General features: G+C 30.5%; 2 protein-coding genes across 2 annotated transcripts; one reads left to right on the forward strand and one right to left on the reverse strand.

Moving 5' to 3' along the window:
• Window positions 1-716: 716 nt before the first annotated feature.
• LOC126734320 (T-complex protein 1 subunit beta) lies at window positions 717-12029 on the reverse strand. The gene is made up of 8 exons (XM_050437895.1): window positions 11875-12029; window positions 6810-6939; window positions 6448-6749; window positions 6236-6388; window positions 5975-6154; window positions 5725-5918; window positions 5308-5664; window positions 717-1315 (listed from the first exon to the last, which is right to left on the reverse strand). Exons 1-8 carry the CDS (start codon window positions 11875-11877, stop codon window positions 1030-1032), a joined length of 1605 nt encoding a protein of 534 aa, XP_050293852.1. The 5' UTR covers window positions 11878-12029; the 3' UTR covers window positions 717-1029.
• A 4138-nt stretch (window positions 12030-16167) lies between these two features.
• Window positions 16168-17051, forward strand: LOC126734319 (uncharacterized). Its single transcript, XM_050437893.1, has 2 exons — window positions 16168-16332; window positions 16418-17051. The coding sequence occupies exons 1-2, from the start codon at window positions 16270-16272 to the stop codon at window positions 16814-16816; spliced, it is 462 nt and encodes a 153-aa protein (XP_050293850.1). The 5' UTR covers window positions 16168-16269; the 3' UTR covers window positions 16817-17051.
• Window positions 17052-18770: the final 1719 nt, after the last annotated feature.

Raw genomic sequence — 18770 nt, forward strand, 5'->3', positions numbered from 1 at the left:
TATTTCAGGTAAATTTTGAAACTTGGCAACACTGTCAAAAAAAACTTTAAAAATATTAATGAAGTTCTGTGAAAACCGCACATTGTTGTCATTTTCCGTTCTCGACTTATAAGCATTTAAAATGTGTCAGGTTATAGACGGACACCCTCTACTAAAAAGTACAGTATAAATTCGGGTATCACACAAGTAACCACCCAACCCTTTACTGCGAATTCACAAACCTCATCAATGAACGAATAATTTCTTTTTTCGTTACGATTAAAATGATTTAAATCGTATATGACGATAATGCATTGTTTTTTCAGTTGTTTGGTTGGGAATTGTAATTATTATTAAACCTAAAACAAATTTTATAATAATAAGAATTTTAGAATATAATGATTAATAAATTTTACGACCAGTGCCATGGCTCCTTAGGAGGAGCCGCCATAAAACATCTTCCTGCAATTTGGAGTGGTAATGTAGCAAGCATTAAATGAAAATTTGAAATTAATAAAAATCTATTCATAAATTGAAAATCATTGCAATTCCAGCCTGGTAGAGGTGGTTTTCAGCAGGAACTATGATGATTTAAGATCGATCCATGCAAATTTTTATATGCATCGCTCTCTGGCACCAAAAAAAATGTCCGCTTTTTTCTTACAACGGATTGTAAGAAAAAAAGTGCATGAAGTGAAGGTCTTTTGAGCACCATGGAAAATAAATTGAAGCAAAAATATTTTTGTTAATATTTTAATCAATATCAAATATTTGTGTTATAAAAACTTCTAAGCGTGGAGTATGTAATGTAAAAATACTATTAATGTTAGGCGTATGAAAATAAAAGTCGGCTTAACAATAACCTTTGCGGAAACAGTAAGGTTTGTACTGAACAGCCTGCACATTAATTTCACATTAAATATATGCAGCAGAATTACGTTTTAGAAAAAAATGGTCTTTAAAAAGAGGAAAATTGAAATAGGGGTATGCTACATACATTTTGAAAATACTAATTAAACTGGAAATCAAGCAAACCATAACTGAGATAACTTAACAATGTCCTCTATCTTCCACCCGTCTTCTAGGTGCCGCTTTAATGATGTTGTCTACGCGGAGAATCATTTCTGCCGCTTCAGAAGCGGACAACAACACTTGTCGCTTCACGGCAAACGATTCCGTGATTCCTAATTCACGCATGTCGCCTATTTCACCTTTCTCCATATTCAGACCCATAGTTGACTGGCCATTGTTGTGGGCGGCTCTTAATTCGGCCACCAATTGGGAAGAATCATAGCCAGCATTGTCAGCAATAATAGTCGGCAACTGAGTCAATGCCCTGAAAAAAATATGTAATGTAATAAAACTTTTAAGCGTTTAATGATCATTGTCAATCAAAATAGTTCAGGAAAGGAGTAATTGAAAGATTTAAGTGCGTAGTCGGCGGCCATACTAAATTTCCAGCTAAAATTTGTTTTGATAGAACATGTTATTTTTATCAGGCAGATACATGTATCTGGTTGTTAGTCTGTAAAACAATATTGAATTGCGAATGGTTTATAAAACATGGTAGGATTTTCATAAAATATGATTTAAGGTTTTGGTGTTTTTGAATCATATAAGAAGTTTATTAATTATTTCTCCTGGATAACTTTTTGTAAAAGCCTAAAACTTTACTTTTCAATACCAAAAATCAGTACAAAAGCAATAACAATTTTATTGAGTAAAGGTAATATAATATGGTGTTAGGTAAACTAAATATTTGTACATATGGCGTAAAAATGAGTTCCAATTTTTAACATTACACTATAACTGTGATTTGATGGTAACATTTCCTCACAAACCTATTTTAAACATTTAAATTTGCTAATCCTAAGATGATTTAGATTGGAATTTTCTCCCAATTGGGATAGGGAAACAGTAGAATATACAGGGTTAATTTAATCATGGCAAAAATGCTTATTCAAATGGAGTTTTAAAATTTCACATTATTTAAAAATAAAATCAATAAATCTTTTCTTTTTTTTCTGACAATCTTCTTTCATTCGCTTTTTTTTTGACATTACCTGAAGCCGTAGAACAAAATAAATGACACTTTTTCATACGACGCTACACTAAACTATTTCGACATTATTTTCGCCCTACATGATAAAAAAGTTTCATTTTATTTTCCGAATTTTAATCAGCATAAAATTGCGCAACTTTGCTATAATTTAATTTGGGATGTTCAAGAAGCTGCAATAATTTTACTACAAAAAGTTTCTGAAGAAAATGCTCGTTTTAAAATACCTAAAATATACTTTTAAAAATAATAATAAACTTTAGTAAATTTATTGTGTTTGTCCATAGAGTTATAAAAATATACCGCATCAGTAAAAGAAAACAATGTTGTGTGTTTTGCAAACAAATTCTATTTTTATAAATGTATAACTTGATCTACATTTAAAAAAAATCCTGTAACTGTATCCAAACCTGTATAACATATATGTAGCTTTTGCCACTGGCTTTTTCATTAATAAAATTTAGCTCTTCTGCTTTTTAAATAATTAATTATTGTGTTACCGCGTGGTCCAGGTTGAGGGAACACTACTTTTTAAGCAAAACAAATTAAATTTGGTATGTAGGTATAAATAGGATAAACACTGTTTTCTGTCACTTTCGGTTTAACAAGAAATTGCTTTAATTTTACAATTTATAAGATGATGCCTCATATATTTTTACATAATATATTTATAGTGTTTATATTCTGACAATTGTTCAAAATAAAACCGCCATGGAAAGAATCATTCTAGTTTTTTTTTCAAATATTTTGGTGTAGGGTTTATTGAAATTCATAAAAAATAATTTCCCAGAAAGAATATACAGTGGTGGCCAAAAGTATGGAAACTTTTTTAATTTATATTTTTTTTTAAGAAACCAGGAACTATAATTAAGTTACTCATATTGTGATAAAATATATATAATATATTACCTAACTTAACATATTAATTTGAAATTAAACGTATTATAAAAAGAAAATGAAATAAAATTAATATTTTCTTGACCAAAAGTTTGGAAACTGAAGAAAGTTATTTATATAAATTACATCTAAATCAAAATAATGGTAATATTTTGTGGCATATCCCTCCGAATTTATTACTTCTCTACATCTTCGTGGCATAGAATCGACAAGTCTTGCACAGTCTTCACTGGAAATGGCAGCCCACTCAGTTTGCAGTATTTCCCACAGTTGAGCCTTGTTTGAAATCGAATGGTTTCGAATCTTCCTGTCCAAATGATCCCATAAATTCTCTATGGGATTCAGATTTGGGGACTGTGAAGGCCAATCTATTAAAGCAATGCTCTGTTCATTTAACCAGTTTTTCACAAATTGGGACTTGTGTTTAGGGCCGTTGCCTTGCTGAAACAACCATCTCAATGGCATTTCCTCCTCAGCATAAGGCAACATATTGTTCTCCAATATGTCTTTGTATAGAAAACGGTCCATTATTCCATTAATTTCCCTTACCATTACGCTTCCACCACCATGTTTTACCGTAGGCATTTGGTATTTGTGGCTGTACCTTGTACCTTTTGGTCGCCGGACATAACGTCTCCCGTCACTCCCAAATAATTGAAACTTACTTTCATCACTAAACAATACAGTATTCCAATTTTGGTGAGACCAGGTAAGATGATCTCGTGCAAATTTCAAGCGATCCTTTCTATTTTTCTTTGATATTAGTGGTTTCTTTACAGCAACTCTTCCAAAAAGCCCCACTTCATTTAGCCTTCTTCTCACTGTGCGAGCAGACACAGAAATCCCCATTTCACTCATTTCTCCAGAAATATCTATAGAAGTTTTCTTTGGGTCGTTCATCGATATTCTTTTCATTACCTTCATAGCCCTTTTGGACAACTTTCTTGGTCTTCCTTACTTGTGGGCTACCAAAACATTTCCTCTCTCTTCAATTTTTTTAATTATTTTTGAAACAGTGCCTTTTAAAATGTTTAAATTTTTACTTATTTCAATTTGTTTATAACCCTTCTGGTATAGTTCAACTATTTTACTTTTTAAATCACTAGATAAGTATTTACACTTAGACATGATGCCTGTCTTCACTCAAACAAAATCGTACCGTTAAACAGCTTGTAGTAAACAATCATTATGATTTTATTAAAGGTTTCCATACTTTTGGCCACCACTGTAACTAGATCAGGAGTATTTTATAACGTAAGTCTCAACCTAAATGCAATACGAAGATTTGAAATACCACAGAAATAGTCAAATAAGTTAAATAGTATACCGAAAACTTATCCTTTCGATATTCTAAATTTTCATGCCAACTTTCTTTTGAAATCCCTTTAAATTGACTTAATTATTTTCTTTCTGTGAATCTACATATAAAAAGTAATTGTTCTCATTAGGTCACTTTGAATATATTCAAAAATGCGCGTTTAATTAAGAAATCTCTATAGATTCTATAATAGAATAGAAGAAAATCATTTCTTTGGCTTAAAATGCAACATAGGCACTAATAAGTGTTTCCTTTGTCCCCTTTATTCCCTTTATATTTTTTAATATCCATAGATAATATGCCATCCACTGTAGGAACCCATGTAGATTGTAGAATTATTTTACAACAGATTTAAATATATTGATTATCTTTTTAATATGAGAAAATTTGCAAAAAGATGTGATAAGACGTAAATACAGTTTTCAATTTCACTGGTCCAATATATAAATATATTTTTTTTACAGGTATTTTAAAGGAAAAATTGAGGGAAATATTTGTTGAAAAACTACATCTGCTTTTGAAACATATTTTAATAACATGTTTCCAAAATTAATTTTAAGGTAATAAGAATATATTTTAAAAAACAAGGCAAGACAAAAGTAGAATTAAATTAAAATGACATTTACAACACATTTATTTTTTCCTTTTTGGTATTTCATTGAGATTTTAAAATTTAAAATATAATATAAAATATATATAATAAGAATAATGACAAAAAAATATATAGAAAAACACGCCCACAATGTAATTAAAAGTATCTTAGATATGTATTGGCACTAAAATTCGAAATTTTTTAAAAATATTTGGCAATTACATACTGTAACAATAGCTATTTACACACAAGCAAGACAAAGGTTTTTTAGTTTTCATTAAGCAATAATACCAAAAATGTAGCTGAAGACTGCTCTTCTTGGTGAACTTTTTTGGAATAACACAGTTTTTGCATAAAGAACAGTACACTTAACTAATTTCTAATAAATCATAATTTAGTAATACTTCAACTGAAAGTAATTTCTAAATTCAAAATTAAATTAAGAAAAAAACATCTAGTTACCTTGCAAAAGCTTCCATAGCCATAGCTTCTTTTCCAGGAGTCGCTAAGGCAGCTTTACTAACAGCTACAGCCATAAGGGTTTCACTGCACCCACCTCCGAACACAACGCGACTTTCCTTTACTGTGGCAGCCAAAACACACAAGGCGTCATGTAATGATCTATCCGCTTCTTCTATGATTTGTTGAGTTGCTCCCCTAATAACTATTGAACAAGCCTCTCCCAATGCTACACCACTAAATCTAAGCAAGGTGTCTTCACCAATCATAATCTGTTCAATCAGATCGCATGTTCCTAGTTTGACAGCTTCTGGATTATCAAAAGTTGACACAATTTCTCCACCTGTAACTAGAGCTAACCTAAAAATTAACAATTTATGATTGGCATTTAAATATTATTACACTTAAAGAAAATCATACCTTTCAATACCATCAAAATCAGCATGCTCAATAGCCATGACGCCAGCATCAGCGAAGAGTTGTTCTGGGTAATTGTAAATTAGCTGACGGTTGATGAATACATTGCAGTTGTGCTTTACAATTTTTGTGACTTTGTCCTTCATTTTTTCTTTTTCTGCAGTTTCTAATTCTGCTATCTTAGCCATAGAATCTACCTACAAATGAAAATTTATTTTACATTTGATATAGTTCTTGACAAAACATTATGTACCTTAATGTTTGATCCAAAAACTTTAATTTTATCAGTATCCATTGGAGTATTTGCAATTAAAATCTTAGCATTTTCAACACGTTTTGGCTGGTGAACACCTGGTTTCTTATCTAGTAAGAAACCTTCTTCTAGGAAAGAATCTTCTAAGACACCACCACTTTTTTTGATGATTTGTATGGCCTAATAAGTTAAATAATTAATATTTCTATTATTAATCATTTTAATTTGAAATTTTATTACATCACTGAAAATCAGACTTACTTGTAAGTTTCCAGATCCTTTTAACCTTAAAACAGCATCAACAGCTAACTTTGCAAAATGTTCTTTATGTTGGGATAAGATTTTTGAGCTTAAAGTAGTGCGAGCAATATTCATAAGGTCTTTTCTAAAGCTTTCCAAATTAGCGCTATTGTCCTAAAAGGAAAAAAATTCTAGTAAATCTTGTTAATCATATCAAACTAAAAAAAACTTACTTGAGATGCTTCTGTAAGAGTCTTTCTAGCAACATCAACAGCCTTCCTCCATCCAGCAATAATAATCTGAGGATGCAACTTCTGATCAATTAATTTTTCTGCTTCCCTTAACAGTTCTGAAGCAAAAACTGTGACTGATGTGGTTCCATCTCCAACCTCATCATCTTGAACCTTGGACATATCCACCAACACTTTTGCTGCAGGGTTATCCACTCCTATAGCTTTTAAGATTGTAGCTCCATCATTTGTAACTTCTACTGCTCCAGCATTTCTTCCACTGGAAACTAGTATTTTATCCATGCCTAGTATAATAAAAACATGTTATAAATAATATAAAAGGTTTTAGATATGTGTTTATTTACCCTTTGGCCCCAAGGTGCTCTTGACCAAATCTCCAATGGCAATAGCTCCAACAAAACTGCTGAGCCTAGCAATTTCAGCTTTTTCTTCTTCAGCATTTTCTTTCAAAATTCTTACTGGATTTAGTGAAACCTATTGAAAGATAAATGCAATAAAAATATTTCTGCTTTTGCAAACCATAAAACTATAATATAGTATTCTCCAAATATTATGTGTTTGTAATTCTGCCCCACAAAAAATACTCCAGAGACTACAACTATAAACATGGAAAAAATATTAAAATGTTACTTATATGTAAATAAAAAAGTTACATAAACTACAAAAAAGTAAAAAAAATAAACCCCATAACAGTAAACAAAAACTATAAATGGCCAGATATAGATTTGAAATAACTAATTTAAATTATATGCGTTTCTGTAGATCATCTATACCCTCCTTTAACTTGAGAAAACTTGAAGAAACTTAAACATTTCATCAATCAAAAAACAATCTAATGACTGCCCTAGGGAGCAAACAGAAAATTATAAAATATCTTAAATTAGATTTCTGATGAATGCATTCAACTTTTAATCAGTCTTTAGCTATGCTTTAGGCTAAATATCTTAATTATCACCATTTATGTATTATAAATTAGTCTAGTAATGATACTATCATCTATATTTTCCTTCATAGAATTGAATTGTGTCTATTATTACACTTTAGTAGTGTCTTTTTAAATCTAAAAAACATTAAATTTAGTTATAATTTAAATAATGCTCTGCCATAGTTACATTTAAAACTAGGTGTCAAAAAAAAAAGTGTTATTGCTTGAGGGAATATTAAATAAAAATTAACCCACATGTATTTTGAGCAAAAATAATTAATAAAGTTGAGTAGAGTATTTAAATACTTAAATTCCTAAACAGTGATAGTCTAACTGAAGATAAGGATGCACAATAGTTTTTTAATAAGAATTTATATAAACATGAGAAATCAATCAAAATTTTTGTGGCAAAAATTGTACACTTGTAAAATAGTAGAAAGCTTTATTCATGTAGAATTTTGCTTAGTCTACTCACATTATACAATATTAGAACATCACAATCACAATAGGATTTTCAATAATAAAAATAATAGACAAGAGGACAAGGCTCTTCACTGTTTACATTTCTCTGGAAAAAATAATAAGTTAGTTTGTGCAGGTGTCTAACAATATCATACCAAGTGTCAAAATTGCAAAACTGTAACTGCTCCTTCCTTTTGGAGTCCTTTTTCCACAAGTCTTAACTTATCTATCAGAAGATTTAATAAAAAATAAAAGTATATTTAAAACAATTTTTTAAAAGAAAATTAGATAACTTAAGATCAAGAATTTCCTCCACTTTTCTAGTTGATTTTTTAAATAAAAAGTTGAATTCATAAAGTCAGGCATATTAAAAATAAAATTATATAACTACTGTGGACATGCAACAACACCATTCCAACATCTCAAAATTTTCATTTTCTTGGACTATAACCTATAAATGACTATGTAAAAAGTTAAATACAGATAATGAACTTATATAATCTTTTGTATAAAAAAGAAAACTAATAGATCCAAAAAAATTGTCTTTTAAAGCTTAAGCCTCAAAATCAACTGAATATTTTTGATAAATTAAAGGAAATGAATCTACTGAGAATGATATAGTTCAACATTACAAGAAAGTGTAGTTGTTTTAAGATTATTGCACATGGAAGTTCCCTGATTTCTTCTAGAATGGTAGAATGGCACAACAGGGTAAAATTCCATTTTTATGATTCTTGCACATTTTATAAATTGTTTGAAGATTTGGTAAAGGTGCCCTTACATGGGCAATTAAAATTGCTCAATTTTAGGCAATATTGGTCAATTTTACTTTCGGAAATAGAAAGCAATTTCGGCAATGGCAACAAGTTTCAATTTTTAAAAATGCTCTGCAGCAACAATATTGAGCGATATGGCGCAACTCCAAGAAACTAGCAATAAATTCATACACGACCAGTTTAGTTGAAAAGTATCGCTCGCAATAGACGTTGATTCTCTAGCAGCGGCGGCTTGCACTGCCGCTTTTTTGCTTCTTCTCTAATTTTTTTAACTCATTATTAAAGTATGTGCGCAAGTTTTTAAATTTTTTTGCTGCCTCGTCGTGGGAAATTTTAAACTGCAGGCCAATAGACGTCCATTCATCTTTTTTAAGCTTTGTCTCGGCAACTTAAGCAATACAGAATATATGGAGCAATATTGCCGAAAAAATTGCCGTATTTTAATAAACTTGCTAGATGTTGCTCCATTAATTGCTCCAGATTGATCAATTGAGTGGCCGAGCAATAATTGCCCGTGTAAATGCGGCTTAAAGGTTTAGTTTAGCAACTTTTCTGAAAATCACATTTAAATTATGGACAAAATTAAAGCATTTTAAGCATTTTAAAGTGGATTTTTTCCCAAATAAAAAAACAAGCAAAATAATGTTGACCTTTGACCTTGGCTGTTGAAAATAGTTTTATTTAAAAAAAAATACTATCCACCTATTAACTTATTTCAAGACTCTAAAGTGCTTAACATTTATAAGCTATATATAAGAGCCGTCATAAGGTTGCTGTCTAACGATAAACTTTCAAAAAACTTAGTCAGTCACCAAATTAATACAAGGTCTATACAGAAACAGTCGACGCAAATTCTGTTATTTACTGCGCCCAAAATATATAATACCCTACCACAACATCTCAAAAATAAAAGTTACCCAAAAATTAAAAGAAGTGTAGACAACTGGTTGTTAGAACTTAACAAGGACATTTTGAAAAACCTAGTTTAGTTTAGTTCTTAATATGTGGTTTCTTATAGTATTTTTTCTTAGGCATTAGTAATCTAGAAATGTTAATGTATATATTTTATTATTGCATAGATGCACACACAAATTATTAGTATAATTAATTGTGCATCTAGTCCAAAATTCCACTTACATTACATTAAATCCACTCTACCCAACTTTTCTGAAAACTGTACTTTAAATCATGGGAATATAGAATCTAATTTCAACACTAAGATGGGAGGAAACATTGCTGTCATTTTATAATGAGTAAATTTGTTACAGTAATATATATTCTCCCTCTATCAGAATATTGCTTCGGTAAAAATACACTTATTTCAGGCCTTTTCCTATGATTTAAGTTGCTAAACTAGACCTTTACTGAAGATTTTTTGATTTTTATTAAATTGATAAAGTTAATATAAAAAATATAAAAATATAAAAAATATAAAATTTAAAATAAACTTTATTGTATGACATAAAATAAGAATATCATACAAAGGTGGAAAGTACCGCTACGCGTAATAACCACCGTGCTTAAATATCTAAACCTAAAACTAAGACTGCTAATATTCCTACCTATTTATTCATACATATGTATATATTCAGTAAAATAATTATGTGTCACAATAAATGATTGGAAATATTGCTCTCCCTTATATAGTCCTTAACTTTATGCTTAAAAGTAGTGCGACTTAATTCCTTAAAACTCACAGGCAAGATATTATAAGTATAGATCCCTGTGTAGGCAAAACAAGATTTAAAAAATTCAGTGCGATGCTGAGGAATAGAAAAAATATTTTTATGGCGAATATCTACTGAATGGGCATCTCCACGGCCCATCAAAAACTCCGACAAATAAGCAGGCTCTTTGAGATTTTTTACTTTATATACTAGACTGCTAAGATTTGCAAATCTTCTCTCTGCCATATTTAAAGTATAAATTTCTGAAATATGCTGACTAACATGATCCCTGCGTGAAAGATCTTTAGTAAACCGCACACATGAATTTTGTATTTTTTGAATTTTATATTTGTTAATTTCAGTTAGGAATGGACCGTATACAATATTAAGGTAGGCAGGTATACTAAGTACTAGGCTTTCAGTAAGAATTTTTTTACTAATTAGGGGTAAGACATTTTTGAATTCATACAGAATTTTGAGTTTGTGATATGATTTTTGACAAACATGAGTTACATGAGCATCAAATTGCAACCTGCTTGATTAGTCCAATTAATTTCAGAATCGTTAATTTTAAGTTTTACAGCTGTGGCAGTTTCTAAGTTTATCTCATTTTTAGAAAACAATATAGCCTGTGTTTTTTTAGAATTAATAAATAAGGAGTTTTGACTAGCCCAAAGAGAGATACACTCCAAGTCATCATTAATGAAGGTTAAAGCAGTGGACAACTCATTAGCTGGAGTTGAACTATAGATTTGTAAATTGTCTGCATACATATGATATTTACAGTGTTTTATGTGTTGAATCAAATCTGATGTAAAAAGTGGCCCCAGGATAGAGCCCTGAGGCACACCCCTTCAGCTTGAGATGCTCACTGCTCCCACAGCATCTGTAATTCTTACTGCCTGTTCCCTATTTCCCAGATAGCTGCCAAACCATCCATTAGCATTTAGGTTATAATGATTTAATTTAGCTACTAAAAGATCAGTGTTTAACATATCAAACACTTTCGTCATGTCAATGAGCACTGTTTGGCAACAGTGACCATTATCAAAGGACCTTGCGATTTAATGTGAATATTGGGTTAAAATATTTATTAAGGGTTCAAAATATGGCAAATGGAGGAATTATTAAATAATTTAGGGAAGTGTATGCATACATTTTATTTTTATTTGCTATTACTTAAAGTGCATTGGGGCCATGATGGTAAACAGGGTTAAATGAACTCATATAATGTCAACAGTTTTACTACAGAAATTTAGGGTGATTTTATTACTTCTGGAGTCTGTATAAAAAAAGAAACTTAGCACAATCTAAACAATTATTTTTTGAAGTTTAGCTCTCAAAAATGTTAGAAAATTATTAGACTTTTTCGATAAATTAAAGTAAATGAATCTGCTAAGGATTTTACGGTCTTATATTACCAAAAACCTGATTTATTTTAAAATTATCGCACGTGCAAGCCTCCCGGTTTCTTCTAGAATGACACACCTGACTGGGTAAAGCCGATTTTTATGGGATCTTTTGGACATTTTATAAATTACAATCATACATTCCTCGAAGAAATATAAAAATAACTTACCATTGTTTAAATTGTGCCTTTTGCTTCTTTTTTATTGGATTATTTGAGTATTTTCTGATATTCCACAAAGATTCATTCACCAAACCAAAATTTGTTAACAATGAAGTTCGCAAATTTCTTCTCAATTGATTCACTAGACATTGCATGGGACCAACTTTACTGTTGCTATTGACACTTTGTACTGTTGCTATACTTTTTACAAACGACTAGCCATAGAATTATTCCACCGTTGCCAAGTTTTTACCTTATAATAAGTTAGCAATATAATATAATAAAACTGTAGAACGTGAAATAAACCTTAGAAGTCCTACTTTCAAATTTTTCTTTGACTAAAAATAAATAATAAAAAATAACTGAATTAATAAAAATAAAAACAAAAAAAAATTAAAGCGCTCAGATGAGATAATTCGGCATTTACTTCTGTATTGTCTACCAATTTGAATGTTAACGCCTCATTCTCAGTTTTTATTTGTTTTTAATATTAGTTATTTTAAACCTTTGTACATCAGTTTAACATTTTTTTGTGTTCCTCTTTATGTGGTGTGTTTTTCTGTGTTTTCTTTGACAAGTTAGTAATTTTGTTAAATTTGCTTGTATTATCATTTCATAATATTTTTGCTTGTGGTCACAGAGCAACTCTGAAGATGGTCTAACAGACCGACAGCGCTCAGCAGATTACAATAATTAAAAATTATACAGACATACAAAACGTTGTCTTACTAATAATTTAGTTAAGTTTTCTTTGTAGGTAAATATAAATAACTAAATAAATGAAAACATTAAACGACACTAGTAATAAGCCTAGAAAGACAAATTTTAGGATCTATACATAGAAGTTAAATGTTGGTTAAATTTTTTTAAGCACACTAATATAACACTAATGAATGATTGATATTTTTAAATGTAAGATTCATGAGAGAAAAAGACTGAATGTTTTAATAAGTAAAGTTTTATATAGGAGATGAATTATTCCTGTCACAAAAATCTCTTATTTGTGTGGGAAGTAAGTTAAAGAACTTAGTATATACCGCAACAATCTGCAACTAGTCAATCTATACATGGTAGCTGGGAACTATATTACATCTGTTTCTAGTATCACGAGAGTGGACTTCACTGTATGTTATTATTATATAAACTTGCTTGATTCCTTTTACAAGAGATTAGACTTTTACCAGTTAATACAATTGCTTCTACATCAGTCGCTCTATCTTAGACTAGATAAACGAGATCAGCGTTATCAAAACGTGATACCAAAGATTTTTCTAAATTTTAGTAAAACACTCGCATTATTGGCTTTAAATGCAATGCTGCAGATATACTTCCAAATGAGAGTCCTTTTCCTAAATGTACTAAGTTTCTTAAAATAAAAACACCAAAAAGTAAACATCAGGAATGATTTATAAATAATTACTAAGTAGAAATCTCTCTTATTAAGGTCAGCAACTGGCAGGTACGGTTTACTTTTTAGTGTTTGTATCTATTATTATGATATCATAGCACATCTTTCTGTGCGGCTAATGAAGCTAATATTCTATCTATACTTTTCAAAGTATTATTGTTAATGCAAGCCATCAGAGGATCTTGTAGATCCATCTTTATATCAGCCAATTTTAATACGTACATCTATTTTTTCGAAGCTTCAATTTTTTAGTTTAAAACCATGCCAGGCATAAAGTCCTACCACCGAGCATGATGCTCTGTTGAACCCTAAATTTGCTTTTGTTTTTTCCAAGAACCACTATAAAATCAAAGATCGCTGGTGTATAAGGGTCGACAAATGTTAAATCATTTGCCATGTGATTTGAAAACGACCATTCTGCTTTCTTGAAGATTCCGTCGGCTACTTATTAATGGCTACTTCAATAAAAAACTTTATAGCATTCAATCGACATGGTTTTGAGAGCGATTTATTACAATAGTAAGGCATCTGACATTCTTTACGTATATGTCGCATATCTTCAAGAAAAGTCTATGAAAAGAGTTAGCAAAACAAAATTTCAATTATTCCAAAATTAAATAAGTCGAAGCAGATTGTATTTTTTTTAAATAAAAAAATACAAAACCAGCGAGGATTTGTGAAATATATTTATTACGGTTTTCTAAGGAAATAATAGGTTGTTGTTTTTTTACTTACTTAAAAAAATCTCAATTTAAATATTTTTTGGAGTTATAACATGTTTCTTCGGAATGTACGATGTTATATTTCACTGGTTATGTTTTGTGGCTTTGTCTGATATTTTGTTTGTTCTATATTAATTTTGTTAGATCTATAATTACACTTAATTATTGTATTTTTTTTAATATAATAAAGCAATTTTTCAATAATGAATTTGAATTTAGCCTTCCAATAATTCTGTCACATCAGCGTTGTATTTTCAAAACCTGTTCTGCTTTTTGTGAATGTCCCCTGTACAACACTGCATACGAGATATTTTAATTAAAATAACCATGAAAAGCTGTTGTTGGCATAGAAACAATATTATGTGGAAAATAGAATGCTTATTGGATAGATAATTTGTGGTAGCTTATAAGCGATAAAAGGAAAAGGTTTTAGAGAAAATAAAGAACTAGAAAATAAGAAATATGAATTAGAAAAAATTAAGTCTTTTCTTTACAAAATAAATGACAATTTTGTTTTGAGAGTGATGAATTTCGATGAGATAACTCATCATCATTGGATCTAGGTTTGTTGACTAAAAACGATGAAAAACATGAAAAAACATCATCCTTATTAACCGTTCACTCCACTTCTAAAATGGACCCCTTCAATAAGAACTAGGAAATGCTAATATACGGTCTTAAAGTCCAGCTTTATTAAACAGACTTATTTTATCTAGTTAAGGAGTTTAGTATATAAACGGAACAAAGTTCCTGATATTACACATACATTATTCTGTAGATCTTACTTACTGGAAGTAAATCTTTAGTATTTAAGTATCTCAAATTTAATTCACGCCATTCGCTTATAACACTCATATAGCGCAATATCACTCTACGAACTTTAGCCTACGTGTACCATTTTAAATGTTAACTCTGATAGAAAGAAATCCAAATATTCATAGTCATAGATTGGTAGATCGGTTGGTTAGTAATGTATGGGCTCATTTGGTATTAAACTCGGTATGCAACACAAAAATGTTCATGATTTCTAAGTTGATGGACAGGTACATTAAATGTGATTTTGGAAAGAATGTAAGGAGCGAATTCTGATAAATTTTTTAAGAATACAAAATATCAGATATGATCCTACTTGTATTTAGTTCGAGAATTCTAAGTGCAACAGCGGCACCTTGGATCCAGTTTAAAGATATCCTCTTCAAATAGTCCGTCTATCGAGTCGGCGATCGTCTCTGGGACGCCATTCTATAATTCTCTTCATCCATCTGTTATCTGACAATTTTGCGACATTAAGAAACTAAGTTTGTCATAATTGGACTAACTGGGCAATGTTGACTCTTAAACCTATTTTTTGGGAAGCTGCGAAGTTTACCTTGTCATGTTGGTCTGAAATTAGCACTATATCGTCGGCAAAAAGTAGGTGGTTCAGCTTTTCAAGGCGTTAACGTTTATGCGCTTATGGCCTAATACAATATTTTTTAAACATATGAGCTGTGAAAAGTTAGGGGGAAATTGTGCCGCCTTCTCGGACGCCCATTTCAATCTTGAACCAATCTATGTTTCCGCATGTATTTTTACTTTTGCTTATAGTGTCGTAATGTGGAAATGTATCGATGGTCTATACGACAGTATATGCGAGAGCCTTAAGAAACTCATGGTGGTTTATGGAGTCGAATGCCTTTTCATAGTAGACGAGTAAAAGGAAGGACTAAGGGCCACAAATATTGACTTATTCAAGTTATAATGATGAGAGCAGATTTTATCAAATTGAAATTCGTATAAATAACAACCACCCAACAAAATAATAACCAAAGGACTTAATATTAAAAAAAAAAATACCAATCAAATTTCTTTTCTGTAAAAGGCCATACTGTTCTAAACATTATTGCAGACATAACAAAATTAAACAAGTATGGATAAAATAAATTTTTCAGAAAGCTTGAAAAGTTCATAATTTGCTGATTGCCCTTGTACAACATTCCTTTGCACATTGTAGTTCTATAAAATAATTAAAGCTGCTTGATTTGGCAACGCAGGACTTTATTAGTCGTAGATGTTCCTTTATAGAAAAACATATTAACATATGTACATCTCTGTTTACCTCGTGGAAATCGAAGAAGACAACAAACATTACACCACTGGATTAGGAAATGACACATCTCGTGAGAGTCTTTTGACGAATCATCCTACTCTACTCCGTAAAAATTTCCTTTAGCTCGTCCTTTCAACGTTTTAATTAAAATTGCATTCCGTGCCACTTTTATACAAATATTAAAAATGGTAAAAGCGGTAGCAGTTCTTAAAAGCGAAACTGTAAATGGAACCGTTTACTTTAGCCAAGTAAGTATAATATATACGCCATGTCCATGTGCTCGAAAACCGGGTAATTGCGGTATCCCATTACATTGAATTCATTTTATTATAGGAAGGTGACGGTCCTGTACGCGTTCAAGGCGAACTCAAAGGTCTAAAACAGGGACTACATGGCTTCCATGTTCATGAGTTTGGAGACAACACAAATGGATGCATTTCTGCTGGGGCTCACTTTAACCCATTGAACAAGGATCATGGAGGTCCTGATGATGCAGAACGCCATGTAGGAGACTTGGGAAATGTGGAAGCCAATGCTGATGGTGTAGCCAAGATCAACATTTCTGATAAACTCATTTCTTTGAGCGGTGACAACTCCATTCTTGGCCGTACTATTGTAGTACACGCTGATCCCGATGATCTTGGAAAGGGAGGTCATGATTTGAGCAAAATGACTGGCAATGCTGGTGGAAGATTGGCATGTGCTGTTATTGGTTTGGCTCAGCCTAATTAAATTATTTTAAAACATTATTAAAAGGGATTTATTTGTAGAATAGCTATAGGTAAATATGACCCTTACTACCAATTCTTTTCACCAGTTGTCAGTTTAAAGTCCATGATTTCAATTTTGAATTGTAATTAGGTTTAGGGAGCATTAACATTTACTGTTGTTAATTTCATTCCAGTGGTGTTTGATAATTTAGTCCCAATATTTTGTTACATGAATAAATGTAATTAAATTGAAAAGATATCTGGTTTTATTATTTTTAACCAGATTTTAACATAATGTGTAACCTTTAGGCCATAGATAAGCAAAAAGTTTACATCAATGAGTGCCTATAATGACAATGCATTATTTTTAAAATTTTTTTACTGGGTGAGTTTTATCAACAGTGGGATTTCCAATACTTATGTTATTCTGTATATGTATATTTTCAATAAGAAAATTGAGAAATATACATATACACAAACAAAATGTATAGAGCCATAGTAAAAAATGAAATAGAAGAACATTTGACCAAAACTCAATTGTTTTTTTCAATATACCATCGTGCAGACATTAATTATGTTTTCAAAGAGACACTTAATACTTGAAACATCCATATCACTTTTAAAGATCTTTGATTATTACTGTCAAGTTTGATTCAAAGTAACAAAATTCAATCTGCTAAAAATTCCAATGTTTTATTAGCACTGTAACACCTTATTTTTATCTCTTAAACTGTAATACACCTCAGCACTCAATACCTACTCTTATGTGCTGGTTTTACTCCTTTAATCTCAGTTAACAGAATTAGAACATAAATTATGCATATTTTACTGTACTACCTTCTCACCACTTAATTTTTTCTATTAACTAAGAGATGTCATAAATGTAGATTGAAGTTATATACAATTTTATTCATCTTTTCTCATTTTGGCCTTATTTTAAAAGTCAATTATTTGAGCTTTACTTACGTTCAACCTAGTGATGGGCTGAATCAAATACTTTAGGGAATCGAATATTACGGAATTGAGTACAACTTAAATGAGTACTGATCCGGATAACTGTTTTTATTTTTATTGAATAAATCAGTTTGCATGATTTAAAAAAAACTGAATCCGACATTTTTTTTGTTATAACATATAACATATTGTGGTACATAAAATATCACACATTTTTAAAACTTAAACTAATAAAAACAAAAAACTTATTATATTATATTTATAAGTTGTGTCATTGAATAAAATAACTTATATAATTTAAAAAATACACAAACGAAAATTTATTAAAAAAAAAACACATTATTTCTAAAATTTAAAGTAAAAACAAAAATGAAAAGCAAAAAAATTACTGCAAATAAAAACTATTCAAAAAAATAATCTGATTTAAATTTTTAGGTAGTAAGCGATTTCGTCGAACATTAGTTACTTGTCATGCTTTAGAAAATATTCTTTCTGATGGAATAGACGTTCCAGGAATACTTAAATATTTTTGGGCTAATTCGTACAGTTCTGGAAACATAGTTTTATTTTGGCTCCAAAACTGAAATGGGCACTTTGTTCTATCCAAATTTGGGGAGTTGCAAAATGTTGCCTTATACTTAACATTGCTGTTGTTGTCGGTGTTACAGTTGATTTTTTTTTCAATAATTTGTCATCAAAAAATGCCCAAAGATCTTTAGATGGATCTGATGTCGGTGGCAAAGAGTTCGGTTCAAGTTCCGGCATAGAATCAATGCTATTTTTTAAAATGATTTGTTTCACTTCTTCTAATACCCAAGACTCAGCGTTTTTAGCGTTTTCTTCCAGTCCAAAGCCTATACCTTTGAACATCGGATCTAAAAATGTAGCTTTTGCTACAATTTTGTCCCTTTCGAGCGGAGCCTTCTTCCTATCACCTCCAATAATGACTGTTTTAATTTTATGCCAACCTCCGTTGTTGGATTTATATGTTGTAAAGTGTGTTGTAGTCCTCTATATAATAA

This window comes from Anthonomus grandis, chromosome 3 (assembly GCF_022605725.1).
Source record: "Anthonomus grandis grandis chromosome 3, icAntGran1.3, whole genome shotgun sequence".
Lineage (NCBI taxonomy): Eukaryota > Metazoa > Arthropoda > Insecta > Coleoptera > Curculionidae > Anthonomus > Anthonomus grandis.

Coding starts and splice junctions, on each gene's coding strand:
- LOC126734320 (XM_050437895.1), bottom strand. Junction 6,155..6,235: donor AAGGATCTGGAAACTTACAA/GTAAGTCTGATT, acceptor TTAACTTATTAG/GCCATACAAATCATCAAAAA. Junction 1,316..5,307: donor GCTATGGAAGCTTTTGCAAG/GTAACTAGATGT, acceptor TATTTTTTTCAG/GGCATTGACTCAGTTGCCGA.
- LOC126734319 (XM_050437893.1), top strand. CDS start 16,270: ATGGTAAAAGCGGTAGCAGTTCTTAAAAGCGAAACTGTAAATGGAACC. Junction 16,333..16,417: donor GAACCGTTTACTTTAGCCAA/GTAAGTATAATA, acceptor ATTTTATTATAG/GAAGGTGACGGTCCTGTACG.